The 15,013-nt window shown below is 58.1% G+C and overlaps 1 protein-coding gene across 3 annotated transcripts in view; it reads right to left on the bottom strand.

Annotated features, from left to right (window-relative positions):
- Positions 1-15,013, bottom strand: part of LOC137419273 (major facilitator superfamily domain-containing protein 6-like protein B) — a 39,892-nt gene that overhangs the window by 14,460 nt on the left and 10,419 nt on the right. For 2 of the 3 annotated variants that reach the window (XM_078778824.1, XM_078778821.1), the window contains exons 2-3: positions 12,896-13,012; positions 12,034-12,606 (exon numbers count right to left, since the gene is read on the bottom strand). In XM_078778824.1, coding sequence (XP_078634950.1) covers positions 12,034-12,107 — 74 coding nt within the window. In that variant the 5' untranslated portion in view covers positions 12,108-12,606; positions 12,896-13,012. Of the gene's footprint in view, positions 1-12,033; positions 13,013-15,013 lie in introns of all 3 variants that reach the window. The other variant, XM_078778818.1, reaches the window with a different exon arrangement.

The raw sequence follows: 15,013 nt of genomic DNA, 5'->3' as shown, positions 1-15,013 counted from the left end.
GCCTCAGGACGGTGCCCAAGGATGACCTGCGCGCGTCCTCCGCGGAGCTGGTGTTCGGGCAACCACTGCGGGTACCGGGCGAATTTATCCCTGACTCCACGGCCCCTTGGTCCGTGGCGCAACAGCGCCCCACCCTCCAGGAGACCGCCAGGAGGTTCGTCCCGGTGCCGACGGCACACCATGGTTGCCCGTCCTCCCACATCGCCCCGGAGCTTCGCATGGCGGAGTACGTTTTTGTCAGGCACGACGCCCACCGGGCACCGCTGCGGCCCCCGTACGACGGGCCCTTCCACGTGCTGTAGACCGGGACAAGCATTTCACCGTGGACATCGGCGATACTCCGGATCGTGTCTCCGTGGACCGCCTCAAGCCGGCCCACCTCGACCTGGACCACCCCCCGCAAGCAGCTCTGCCTTCGTGTCGAGGCCGCCCCCCCACGGGCAGACCCCCGGCACCCCCCATCCCCGCTACCCCCCAGCCCTGCACGCATCGCCAGAGGGCGTTTCGGCTGGGTCATCCGGCTACCCCGCAAGCTCACCCTTCAGGTGCGCGGGAATTCTGGGGGGGCGCGTGTGGCGGCCACAATGCCATAATTGGACATAATTGGACACAATGCCAGTGGGCAATAATTCCGCGCACCAGTGGGTGGCGCGAGTGTCCGGGCGTGGAAGCGCAGCTCGGGCCACGCCCGGAGCAAAGGCGTCACGAGGCGCAGGATCAAACTGAGATACCAGCCCCGCCTTTCGGCCGACTGGCCACGCCCGGGGGCAAGGCGTGGCCTCGGGACATATATGCGGGCTCTAAAGTCGAGCCCGCCCAGTGCTTACGTGCGAGCTGTTAATAAAGCATTTCAGTTTGTACAACGCGTTGTGGCCTACCTTCTTGGCAAACGAATCGTGTGTGCACTGCACCACAACCACTCCTTTCCTATTCCATCTCCAGGCGCTACATGATGTCCTCCTCGTTTCCCCCAAACCCGAGACGTGTATGTAGATCAACAGAACTTGAATCATGGTAGCGGCACTTAGTGTATTGTATCATGTATGTGAAGTGCGGTGCTATGCGCACGACTTGTTTGTCAAGAAGAGAAGCAACAACGCAGGTAACCAAAAAAGAGTCTTTATTACAAAGCTCAACTACAGCACTGAGGTGCTCGGGGCTGCGCGCCCCGTGTATATCCCGAGGCCACGCCTACCCCTCGGGCGTGGCCGACACCCTCTTGATGAGCGGAATGATGTCACCGCGCCAGCGCCATCGTCTCCACCACACGCGCCCCCCTAGAATTCCCGCGCACATGAAGGGTCAGTTTGCGGGGCAAACGGATGACCCAGCCGAAGCGCCCTCTGGCGGCTGGCGGCGTCTGGGATGCCGGGATGTCATCTGGGATGCCTCCGGCGGCACCTGGGATGGGTGCAGGACCGGGGGGGGGGGGCGTGCCGGCGGGGCTGGGCGGTGCCGGAAGGGTGTGGTCCACGTCGAGGTGGGCCGGCTTGAGGCGGTCCACGGAAACGCAGTCAGGAGTACCGCCGATGTCGAGGGTGAAGTGTTTCGCCCCGGTCTCCAGCACGCGGAGGGGCCCGTCGTACGGGGGCCGCAGCGGTGTCCGGTGGGCGTCGTGGCGGACGAACACGTACTCCGCCGTGCGAAGCTCCGGGGCGACGTGCGTTGGCGGGCACCCGTGGTGCGCCGTCGGCACCGGGGCGAACCTCCGGGCGGTCTCCTACAGTGCGGAGCGCTGCTGCGCCGCGGACCATGGTGCCGTGGAGTCGGGGAGGAACTCGCCCGGCACCCGCAGCGGTTGTCCGAAGACCAACTCCGCCACGGATGCGCGCAGGTTGTCCTTGGGCGCCGTCCGGCGGCCCAGCAGGACCCAGGGGAGCCTGTCGACCCAGCCGCCGTCGCGGAGGGTGGCCAGGAGCGCGGCCTTCAAGGAGCGGTTGAAGCGCTCGCACAGGCTGTTGGCCTGGGGGTGGTAGGCCGTGGTGCGGTGCAGCTGGACGCCGAGCCCCCGTGCGACTGCCCCCCAGAGCGCCGAGGTGAACTGGGGGCCGCGGTCGGATGAGATGTCCGAGGGGGTGCCGAACCGGGCAACCCAGGTGGCGATGAATGCCTGCGCGACGTCCGCCGCCGTCGTCGCCGCCAAAGGCACGACCTACGGCCACCGGGTGGTGCGGTCCACCATGGTGAGGACGTGGGTGAAACCCCGCGAGGGGGGCAGAGGTCCCACCAAGTCCACGTGAACGTGGTCGAACCGACGTTCGGGCACCGTGAACGGGGCCAACGGGGCCTGGGTGTGGCGGTGCACCTTCGCGCGCTGGCACGCGAGGCACGTCCTGGTCCAATCGCGGACGGCCTTCCGGAGGCCATGCCAGAAGAACTTGTCGGCGACCAACCTCTGGGAGGCCTTCGTGCCCGGGTGGGACAGGCCGTGGATGGCGTCAAAAACCCGGCGCTGCCAGCCCGCGGGCACGATGGGGCGAGGCCGCCCGAGGGAGACGTCGCACAAGAGGGCCGTGCCCGCGCCGCCGAACGGCACCTCGGTGATGCAGAGGCCCGTGACGGTGGTCCGCAAGGCCTGGACGGTCTGGTCCGCCGCCATCTGGGCATAGTCATTCCCGAGGTGGACCGCGTGGGCGACTGACCGGGAAAGGCAATCCGCCACCGGGTTGTCCTTTCCCCGCGACGTGCCGGATGTCCGTCGTGTACTCGGACACGGCCGAGAGGTGACGCTGCTGCCGGGCCGACCATGGCTCGGCGACCTTGGCCATCGCGAAGACCAGGGGCTTGTGGTCGACGAAGGCCGTGAACGAACGGCCCTCGAGCAGATGGCGGAAGTGCCGGACCGCCAGGTGGAGCCTGAGCAAATCGTGGTCAAAGGTGCTGTACTGGCGTTCGTGCGGGCGAAGCTGCCGGCTGAAAAACGCCAGCGGTTGAAAAGCACCACGCACCCATTGCTCGTGCACCGCGCCCACCGCGTAGTCCGACGCGTCGGTGGTGACGGCGATCGGTGCATCGAGCGCCGGGTGCGCGAGCATGGTGGCGTTAGCCAAGGCGAGCTTCGCGCCCGCGAACGCCACGTCCATCTGCTCGGTCCAAACAACGTCACCTTTGCCCGGCTTCCCCCGGAGGGCCTCGTGCAGGGGGCGCAGGAGCTGGGCGACGCGGGGCAGGAAACGGTGGTAAAAGTTTACCATGCCCAGGAACTCCTGGAGCCCCTTGATCGTGCGGGGGTGCGGAAACCCCTTGACCGCCTCCACCTTTGCCGGCAAGGGGGTGGCCCCGTGCCTGGTGACGCGGTGCCCCCAAAAAGTCGATTTCGGCGACGCCGAACCGGCACTTGGCGGGGTTTACGATCAGGCCATGCTGGCCCAGGCGTTCGAAGAGCGTGCGGAGGTGGCGGAGGTGCTCTTCGCGGGACGCGCTTGCGACGAGGATGTCGTCCAGGTAGACGTAAACGCAATCCAAGTCGCGCAAGACGCTGTCCATCAATCGTTGGAACGCCTGAGCCGCATTCTTCAAACCGAAGGGCATCCGAAGAAACTCGAAGAGGCCGAATGGTGTAATGACGGCCGTCTTCGGTATGTCCTCCGGCCTGACGGGGACCTGGTGGTACCCGCGGATGAGGTCCACCTTAGAAAAGAAGGACATTTTCGCCAACCGATGGAAAAGTCCTGAATGTGAGAGACCGGGTAGCGGTCGGGGGTGGTGGCATCGTTGAGGCGGCGGTAGTCCCCGCACGGCCGCCATCCCCCGCCGGGCTTCGGCACGATGTGCAGTGGCAACGCCCAAGCGCTCTTGGAGCGCCATACGATGCCCAGTCGCTCCAGCGTAGCAAACTCCGCCTTTGCCACCGCGAGCTTCGTCGGCTCGAGGTGGCGTGCCCGGGCGTAGACCGGTGGCCCGACGGTGGGGATGTGATGTTCCACCCCGTGCTTGACGGCCACCGCCGAGAAGGTGGGCCACGTGAGGGCCGGGAAGCTGGCGAGGAGGCCGGTGAAGTCATCCGCTGCCTGAAGCGTACAGACCAACCTTGCCGGGATCGAACCGCTCAGCAAGCCGCTTGGCGAGCTGCTCGGTGAGCCGCTCAGGGAGCTGCCCAACGAACTGCTCAGCGTGCAAGCAAGCGAGCTGAACGTTTCGGCCTGGACGAGGCGTCTGTTCTTCACGTCCACCAACAGCCCATTTGCACATAGGAAATCCGCACCGAGCAATGCCATGGGCACGCTGGCGGTTACGAACGTCCATTGAAAGCGTTGCCCTCCGAACCGCAGGGAGAGGCAGTGCTTCCCGAATGTGCGTATGGGTGTACCGTTGGCTGCAAGCAACGCGGGGGCCCCGGCCCGCGGTTCGCTTGTCGGACGTGGAGGCGGGGATAACGCTCACCTGTGCGCCTGTGTCGCAGAGGAAGCGACGCCCGGACAAGGTGTCCGTGACAAAAAGGAGGCTGCCAGAATGGCCGACGCTCAAGGGCCGCTAACGAGCGCCGGCTTGGTAGTTTCCCGACTTGCCAAACGAGCACGGCGGGCAACAATTCCTAGCCTTGTGGCCAAACTTGGCGTGGAAACGGCACCAGGTTTGCGGCGGAGGCCGCGGTTTTCGCCGTGGTGGTGGGTGGGGCGTGGTGGCGGCCACGCAGTGTGCATCGGCATCAGCCTCGGGAACCACGAGGTGTGCGTGCGCATCAGCCTCGGGATCCACGACGGCCGCACCGAAGCTCGCCCGCGTGTCACAAGCTGCGAAAAACTTGTCAGCCTCGACGGCCAGCGCGCGGGGTTCCTTTATTTCGGAACCGGCCAACGCGAGGCGTACCTGTGCCGGCAGCTGGCGTAGAAAGAGCGCCCGGAATAAAAAATCCGGGGCTTTGTCACCCAGTAGTGAAAGCATGTAGTCCATCCGGACCGATGGTCGTGTGTCGCCGAGTTCGGGAAGGTCCAGGAGGCGGTCGGCCCGCTCGCACTCCGTGAGGCCGAACGTGGCGATGAGGAGACGCTTGAGCGCCTCATACCTGTGGTCGGCCGGTGGGTTCAGCAGGACGGACACAACTCGGGCGGCTGTGCCGGGCCCGAGGGCGGCGATGACGTGGTAATACCGTGTCTCATCCGCCGTTACGCCTCGAAGTCAGAACTGTGCCTCGGCCTGCACGAACCATACTTCGGCCTGAGCTTCCCAAAACTCAGGGAGCTTCACCGCTACCGCGTTGTTGGCCATGGTGCGTTCTGTTGGTCAGTGGCGGCTGAACCAGCATCGAGGTCACCAGTGAAGTGCGGTGCTATGCGCACGACTTGTTTGCCAAGAAGAGAAGCAACAACGCAGGTAACCAAAAAAGAGTCTTTATTACAAAGCTCAACTATAGCACTGAGGTGCTCGGGGCTGCGCGCCCCGTGTATATCCCGAGGCCACGCCCATCCCTCGGGCGTGGCCGACACCCTCTTGGTGCGCGGAATGATGTCACCGCGCCAGCGCCATCGTGTCCGCCACATATGCATCAATATATGGGAAGGTCACCGTCTTGGAATCTCGCTTATAGTTATACACTCGATCAATCAATGGTTTATGCACAACAAACTCGAACTGGGCAACTGTACAGTAGAACAAAACCTACTGCGTTTTTTTAATACCGATATTTAATTTAAAATCAAACATTTCAGTCGTGGTTGCAGCTAATCCATTATAAAAGCAAGAATTATGTATTGGAATCCCAATCTGCGATTGTTTCCATGGCGTTAGCATACGCTGTGGTGTTCGTTAATAAATAAATGTGCAAGCATGTCATTCAACGCGTCCATGCCCCTCGTGGGTTCGGGGATTCTTTTTCGCATTTGTCCGAATATGCAATCAATAAAGGTTGGATGTTATTATGTGGACTTTTATGAAGATAAGTCTTTACGTCTGGGCCGTGTATGGCGCATTGAGCTCGAAGATGGAGGGCCGACCTGTCGATGAGAGAGCGTTTGGAGATGAGGCCACGCGGTCGCCATATTGGGACTCTACCGACCGAAAGTTCTAAGGTAAACGTGAACAAAACCATCACACATAAGAGTAGCAGCTTTTTAAATATATATATTTTAATCTTTTTCTTTTTTTTTAATGGGGTATTTTTATGTAGTGAGTGCTAAGATGGTGGCCGGTGTCCATTTTGTTTTTCCCCCATGGACCAGCGATCCAGTTATACTGTATTTAGAGCAGTGGTATGTATGGCCACGAGCTAAGGTAAGGACTGCTGAACCAGCTTAGAAATATATATAATTTTGTTTGTGGAACAAGCAACATGTTTGTTGTACACCGCTCCTTCACTATTTCATCTCCAGGCCCTGCATGACGTCATCGCCGGGCAATGAAGGGGGTCCGGCAATGACGCACACTGAAAGGGAGTACTCAGTTTTCACTCCGATTTATAGTTTGTTTTCTTGCTCGTTTGTCCGGGCGATATCTCACTCTCAGCCATCCTTTGAGCAAGGAAGCTGAAATTTGGGCACAATAGTGAGCAAGTCCTTTGGCAAAAATGGTTTTTTGTTTTTTGATTTATCAAATATAATTGATTAACTACTTAATTATTTTCGATTTATTAAGTACTTATTTATTTTCTTTCTTATCTGGGCAATATCTCAGGCTTTGTTTGAAGCTAGGAAGCTGATATTTGTGCACGACAATGACCAAGTGATTTGGCTATAAAGGATATTTTTGATTTATTTATTTATTAATCAATTAATCGATTATTATTTATTGATTAATGAATTAATTATTTAATTTTTGATCAATTAATTATTTAATCAATTCTCATAAAGTTACAGCTTCAGATGAAACTGGTGGTTTATGTCGGTTATTAGCCAATTGATTAAGAAATTAATTATTTTATGATTATTGTTTATTTTAATTATGCAATTAAGCAATTATGCAATTGTACATCTCTCCTTCCCAATATTGTCTCTGTGTGCTGCATGGCAGCAGTGCCGGGCGCCGAAGGCGTTGGAGGATATTGTGGCGGACACAAAAGCCCACTGGCGTGGTGACATCATTCCACGCACCAAGTGGGCGGTGGCCACGCCCGAGGGGTAGGCGTGGCCTCATGATATACCCCGGGTGACCAGCCCGGAGGAGTACAGTGTTACAGTGTAGTCTTACAATAAAGACGTTTATATGTTACCGCTTGTCCGCTTCCTCCTTGCTCACAAGCAGCGCGCGTAACGCCGCGCTTTACTGGTGACCCTCGACGTTGGATCTGCCGGAGCGATCCTTCCACACGCGACGCCATCGCCATGGCCGCCTTCGTCAAACTTCCGGAATTTTGGGAGGCTCAGGCCGAAGTCTGGTTCGTCCAGGCCGAAGCCCAATTTCAGCTTCGGCACCTCACCGGCGATGACACGCGCTACTGCCACGTCGTCGCCTCCCTCGGGCCCGGCACGGCCGCTCGAGTTGTGTCCGTCCTTCGCCACCCACCGGACGGCCACAAGTACGAGGCACTCAAGCGGCTACTCCTAGCCACGTTCAGCCTCACGGACGACGCACGGGCCGACCGCCTCCTGGATCTCCCCGAGCTCGGTGAGACGCGCCCGTCGGTCCGAATGGACCATATGCTGTCACTGTTGGGCGACGAAGCCCCCGGTTCGCTATTCCGGGCGCTTTTCCGTCGCCAACTTCCAGCGCAGGTTCGCCTCGCGTTGGCCGGGACCGGGCTAACGGAACCCCGAGCATTGGCGGCCGAGGCGGACAAGTACTTCGCCGCTTCGGACACGCGGGCGAGCGTTGGCGTGGCCGTCACGGCCTTCGACGCTGCTGTTCCACAGCATCATCTTCTACAGCACGCTGAGTTTCAGCAGCATGCTGATACGCACCTCGTGAACGCCGCCACGCCCCGCCCACCGCCGCGGCGAAAACCGCCACCGCGGGGAAACCCGTCGACTCCACCGGCCTGGCGGAGCCAGCCGCGCTCCTCCAGCTCCACCACCTGGTGCTGGTTCCACGCCAAGTTCGGCCACGAAGCTCGGCGGTGTCATCCGCCGTGCTCCTTCAACGGGTCGGGAAACGCCCGGGCCGGCGCTCAATTGTGGCGATGAGCGCCGGCCGTTCGAGCAGCCTGCTGTTCATAACGGACACCTTCTCCGGGCGCCGTTACCTGTGCGACACGGGAGCACAGGTGAGTGTCATTCCCGCCGGCACGTCAGACAAGCACGCCGCGGGTGGGGGCCCCGCGCTGCTTGCCGCGAACGGGACGCCCATCCGTACGTACGGAAAACGCTGCCTCTCTCTGCGGTTTGGAGGGCAGGTTTTCCGATGGACGTTCGTCACCGCCGACGTGCCCATGGCACTGCTTGGCGCGGACTTCCTGTGCGCGGGCTCCTGGTCGACGTCAAGCGCAGACGGCTTGTCCAGGCCGAGACGTTCAGCTCGCTCGCATGTGCGTTGCCCAGCTCAACGAGCGGCTTGCCAAGCGGCTTGCCGAACGATTCGGTTCCGGCCACGTTGGTCTGTACGCTTCCGGCAGCGGACGCATTCACCCGCCTCCTCGCCGGCTTCCCGGCCCTCACGCGGCCCACCTTCTCGGCGGGGGGCCGTCAAGCACGGGGTGGCCCATCACATCCCCACCGTCGGGCCACCGGTCTACGCCCGGGCACGCCGCCTCGAGCCGACGAAGCTGGCGGTGGCAAAAGCGGAGTTCGCTACCCTGGAGTGACTCGGCATCGTTCGGCGCTCAGAGAGCGCTTGGGCGTCGCCGCTGCACATCGTGCCGAAGCCCGGCGGGGGATGGCGACCGTGCGGGGACTATCGCCGTCTCAATGACGCCACGACTCCCGACCGCTACCCCGTCCCCCACATTCAGGACTTTTCCGCCCGTTTGGCGGGCAGGTCCTTCTTCTCGAAGGTGGACCTCATACGCGGCTACCATCAGGTCCCCGTCAGGCCGGAGGACGTCCCGAAGACGGCGGTCATCACGCCATTCGGACTCTTCGAGTTCCTGCGCATGCCCTTCGGTCTGAAGAATGCGGCTCAGGCGTTCCAGCGACTGATGGACAGCGTCCTGCGCGACTTGGATTTTGTCTACGTCTACCTGGACGATATCCTCGTCGCCAGCGCGTCCCGCGAAGAGCACCTACGCCACCTCCGCACGCTCTTCGAACGCCTGGGCCAGCATGGCCTGATTGTGAACCCCGCAAAGTGCCGGTTCGGCACCGCCACAATCGATTTTCTGGGGCACCGTGTCACCAGGCACGGAGCCGTCCCCCTGCCGGCCAAGGTGGAGGCGGTGAAGGGGTTTCCGCGCCCCCGCACGATCAGAGGGCTGCAGGAGTTCCTGGGCATGGTGAACTTTTACCATCGGTTCCTGCCCCGTATCGCCCAGCTCCTGCGCCCCCTGCACGAAGCTCTCCGAGGTAAGCCGGGCAAAGGCGACGTTACCTGGACCGAGCAGATGGACACGGCGTTCACGGGCGCGAAGCTCGCCTTGGCTAACGCCACCATGCTCGCGCACCCGGCGCCCGATGCACCGATCACCCTCACCACCGATGCCTCGGACTACGCGGTGGGCGCGGTGCACGAGCAATGGGTGCGTGGAGCTTGGCAACCGCTGGCGTTCTTTAGCCGGCAGCTTCGCCCGCCCGAACGCCGTTACAGTACCTTCGACCGCGAGTTGCTCGGACTTCACTTGGCGGTCAGGCACTTCCGCCATCTGCTCGAGGGCCGGGCGTTCACTGCCTTCGTCGACCACAAGCCGCTGATCTTCGCGATGGGCAAGGTCACCGAGCCGTGGTCGGCCCGGCAGCAGCGTCACCTCTCGGCCGTGTCCGAGTACACGACGGACATCCAGCACGTCGCGGGGAAGGACAACCCGGTGGCGGATTGCCTTTCCCGGGCCGTCGCCCACGCAGTCCACCTCGGCATCGACTATGCCCGGATGGCAGCGGACCAGGCCGCTGACCCCGACGTCCAGGCCTTGCGGACCGCCGTCACGGGCCTCCGCGTCACCGAGGTGCCGTTCGACGGCGCGGGCGCGGCCCTCTTGTGCGACGTCTCCCTCGGGCGTCCTCGCCCCATTGTGCCCGCGGGCTGGCAGCGCCAGGTGTTGACGCCATCCACGGCCTGTCCCACCCGGGCGCGAGGGCCTCCCAAAGGCTGATCGCCGACAAGTTCGTCTGGCATGGCCTCCGGAAGGCCGTCCGCGGCTGGGCCAGGACATGCCTCGCGTGCCAGCGCGCCAAGGTGCACCGGCACACCCAGGCCCCGTTGGCCCCGTTCACGGTGCCGGAACGCCGGTTTGACCACGTCCACGTGGACCTGGTGGGACCTCTGCCCCCCTCGCGGGGTTTCACCCACGTCCTCACCATGGTGGACCGCACCACCCGGTGGCCGGAGGCCGTGCTCTTGGCGTCGACAACGGCGGCCGATGTCGCGCAGGCTTTCATCGCCACCTGGGTCGCCCGGTTCGGCGCCCCCTCAGACATCTCATCCGACCACGGCCCCCAGTTCACCTCGGAGCTCTGGGGGGCGGTTGCGCAGGGGCTCGGGGTCCGGCTGCACCGAACCACGGCCTACCACCCCCAGGCTAACGGCCTGTGTGAGCGATTTCACCGCTCATTGAAGGCCGCGCTCCGGGCCACCCTCCGCGACGGCGGCTGGGTCGACAGGCTCCCCCTGGGTCCTGCTGGGCCTCCGGACGGCGCCCCAAGGAGGACCTGCGCGCATCCGCGGCGGAGTTTGGTCTTCGGGCAACCGCTGCGGGTGCCGGGCGAGTTCCTCCCCGACTCCACGGCACCATGGTCCGCGGCACAGCAGCGCTCCGCTCTGCAAGAGACCGCCCAGAGGTTCGCCCCGGTGCCAACGGCATGCCACGGGCACCCACCGACGCACGTCGCCCCGGAGCTTCGCACGGCGGAGTACGTCTTCGTCCGCCACGATGCCCATCGGACACCACTGCGGCCCCCGTACGACGGGCCTTTCCGCGTGCTGGAGACCGGGGCGAAGCACTTCACCCTGGACATCGGCGGTACTCCTGACCGCGTTTCGGTAGACCGCCTCAAGCCGGCCCACCTCGATGTGGACCATCCACCGCCAGTGGCCCGACCCCCACGTCGGGGCCGCCCTCCTGTGGGCGGACCCCCGGCACCGCCCAGCCCCGCCGCCACGCCGCCCCCCCGGTCCTGCACCCATCCAGGAGCAGCCAGGGGCATCCCACCTGGCATCCCTGCACCCCGGACGCCGCCGATCGCCAGGGGGCGCTTCGGCTGGGTCATTCGTCTGCCCCGCAAACTGGCCCTCCAGGCGCGCGGGAATTCTGGGGGGGCGCGTGTGGCGGACACAAAAGCCCACTGGCGTGGTGACATCATTCCGCGCACCAAGTGGGCGGTGGCCACGCCCGAGGGGTAGGCGTGGCCTCATGATATACCCCGGGTGACCAGCCCGGAGGAGTACAGTGTTACAGTGTAGTCTTACAATAAAGACGTTTATATGTTACCGCTTGTCCGCTTCCTCCTTGCTCACAAGCAGCGCGCGTAACGCCGCGCTTTAATATGTTATTTATTTTCTCATGGGGACACTGGACAGTGTACTTTGAATGTATCTGCACTTGTTCATCTCAAAGTTGCTGCTGCACTGTCAGCAAAAGAGCGCTCTGGTGGGGATGTTCGGAATACGTACTGCACATATAACCACCAGGACCAAGAAGGTTGATTGTGAGGCAATGTCTCATATAATCTCAGTTGATCTGTGGTGGGACTGGGGTCCATTTGCAAGATTCTCCCAAAGATTATATAGTCAAAAGCTGTGCTGTTTAAATGTATGTAGCTGCACACAAAAATGACATATACCAACATTGATAAGGTGTAATAAAATACAGTTCTTTACAAAGCCCTAGCAACCCTGCTGTAAAATAGACAATAAGATTAAGAAACTTTCTGCCATGAAAAATAGTCAAAGCAGAGTCTATTAAACTAGAAATCGACATCATATTGTGGCCAGAGGGTGCAAGTCCCTTGCAGGTCACTTGATACCATATACCCACATCCACGTTTGCATAATTAAGCAGCAAGAAATCGCTCTTACCTATCAGTAGCATCTTCCAAGTGCAAGTATTCATACAACATATTGTCTGCTGCTGTATCCAAAGGAGTTGCCATGGTTTTGTCCAATCAATAAAACTCCCAATACGGCCAAGAAGACATACAGGTGCAGGCCTTGCCACTTCCCTTCCACATCTGCCTTGTTCGAGTTAACAACTTGTGGAAACATTCTCCACCTTTTCTTTCTCCTTTTCCTTCTCTTTCTTATTTTACTCCGATTGTCACTTTTTGTTGTATTTATGTTGCCTTCAGTCCTGCCAAGATGGGTGAGGGTGACAGAGTCAGAAGGATCTGAAGTTTGAACTGAAGTAGAGATGGATGGTGAGATGAGGGTTGAAACTTTTCTTCATCACTTTTCTCTTCATCCTTTGCTGTTGAAGTAGTAACTTTAATGCCACCTGTGTGAAATGAGGAACCTGTTTTCCCAATGAAGGGAAGAGCAGAACTCACGGATGTTTGTGTTGGCGTCAAAAGTGGATATGCAGAAGATTGGAGTGTCGCAAGTACGTTGGTCATCAGGTCACCACTCATGCCTGCCTCCACGTATCCTGCAGGCCTGGCACACCAGTTACGAGTTATGTTAGGTACATTATCTGAGTTGGCTTCCATCACAAAGGGTGCAAGGCTCAGTATTGTAGCCATTGCAATGGCAATAAGAACTGAAAAGCACAGCAGGAAACGTGGAAAACGTCTTGACCACCTGCGGCCAACCTCATGAGACAGCGCCAATGATACGGCTGTCCAAACTAGAGCTCTTGCTCCAAAGACCAACCCGATCTGGCCCAATGACAGGCCCAACTGGCTGAGGTAAAGAGTCAGGAAGGGAAATAGACTGGCAGCCGCACCTTTGCGGAACATTGCGTAGAGCGAAGCCACAATCATGGCCCATCGTATATTGGGCTGCCTGTCACTCGAACTCATGCCGAGCCAGATGCTGGAACTCGCCATGCTTGGTTATTTTCCTTTTAGGGAAAAAAGGGAAAAATTAAAGGAGAGGGTTTTACCAACATGGAAAGCAGAATTTATTGCCTCAATTATATTCTTAGTTGCACCTTATTTAAACCAAAATAATTGATTTTTCAAAACATGATTTGGGTTCACAACTTTGCAAATGACCACTGAGCACTGCCCCATTTTGGTATTGGGCCAGATCTCACATATTCAGCACCCCTGATGAACTCATCGGTGTGATTACGATGAAAATTTGCTTTGCCATCCATGGTTTATGGAGCAGAGTAATAAGCGTGCGCATTGGTCATGATGGCGATGTTTTGCTCTGTACTGTGGTTTGAGAAGGGAAATTTTACTTACTATTATTAGGATTTGCCAAATAACCAGAGTAACCTCAGCACGTGCAAAGTTTGGTGGAAATCTTGAAACACCATTTTCTATTCTATTTAAGGTTTATACAATATAATTTTATATATACATTACACATACATACATGCATATAACATATATATATATATAACATATATATATATATATATACAGTGGTACCTCGGCTTACGAGTGCCCCAACGTACGAGTTTTTCGGGATACGAGCCGTCGCTCGGGCGGTTTGTTGCTTTGGGATACGAGCCGAGATCCGATGTACGAGCTCAAAAAATTTATTTTTTTGAATTTTCCGGTTGTGGCTTCCGGTTCCGGTCACGTGGTTATCTTGCCGTGAAAGCATCTCTGCTTGGATATAAAAGACGCAATCGTCGAAATACATGAGCGAGGAATCTCCTTGCTCCAGCCGGTGACGTCATCGGCGGGGATCCCCGCCTCCAGAGTGGCTGGTCACGTGACCGCCAAAGCGTGTCGCGCGTGCGGGTATAATGAGCTACACCTGTGGATCACGTGACCACGGAAGCACGCCTCGCTTGAGAGGCATGGCTTTCGGTTTGCGTTTTGCTTTATAAGGCGCGATAAATGGGCTTTTGAGTGTTAGCGGTTCATGGCGTTGACGGTCAAAAACCCATTACATCAATTTTACCAGGCACTGTACAGTAAGTACAGTGGACACCAAATGCACGGTGGAAGGCTAGAAGTAGAAGATCGTCCAAGACAAGTGAGAATAAGCCATACTTTGGAGATGACGTCATTCGCTGATCCGATAACCAAAGATGTGGTATAAAAAACCAGGTGAGCTAACAATGCAGCAATGAAGGAATTCGGCCAAGGCACCGGCACACAACGACCTACCTACATCGAAAGACTCAATGCCAATGGTGACAGAAGCCAAGACGGCCGGCTTAAACACCGCCGAAAGACCACGGTGTACCAACTTACGATGCAGAACATCTTGCACTTAATATGATGACAACAGGTGCCATCCTCTGACGTACCATTACAGGTACAGGTACAGTACACGTGAGCACAGAGCAAAAGTTCACTGAAACCGAGATTAAGAAAAAAGAAAAAACACCTCGTGGTCCGTGCTCGATATCCGAGTTTCAATCTTTTCAAACACATGATGCTCTCGGTCACGGTATCTCCTGCGAGCTGCTTCTCCTTCAACCACACAAACAACAACTTCTCCATATCTTCATGGATAGAGGTCCGGAGCTTTGAAATAATCGTAACGCCCTTGGCTGGCGTTATAGCCTTTATGGACTCCTTCTGCTTCAAAATCGTACATATCGTAGAAGGAGTACGATCGTACTGCCTCGCCAAGTCGACAACACGCACACCTCACCTGGCATGCTCTTCTCCTCTGCTTAATAAAACCAGTTTATTTCTTTACATTCTCTTGTATTATGTACAGTATATACGAGGTCGTGCTTGTTTATACATTATTTGTTATTTATAAAGTACATTTTTGTTATTTAAAAGCACCTAACAAAAAAAATTGGTGTTTTTTTTTTGAGGCTGGAACGGATTAATAGCATTTCAATGCATTTGAATGGGAAAATTTGCTTTGACTTACGAGCGATTTGGCTTACGAGCTCCGTCACGGAACGGATTAAACTCGTAAG

This window comes from Myxine glutinosa, chromosome 1 (assembly GCF_964187855.1).
Source record: "Myxine glutinosa chromosome 1, kmMyxGlut1.1, whole genome shotgun sequence".
Lineage (NCBI taxonomy): Eukaryota > Metazoa > Chordata > Myxini > Myxiniformes > Myxinidae > Myxine > Myxine glutinosa.
Note: the sequence above shows the minus strand (reverse complement) of the source record. Positions and strands in the feature narration are given on the sequence as shown.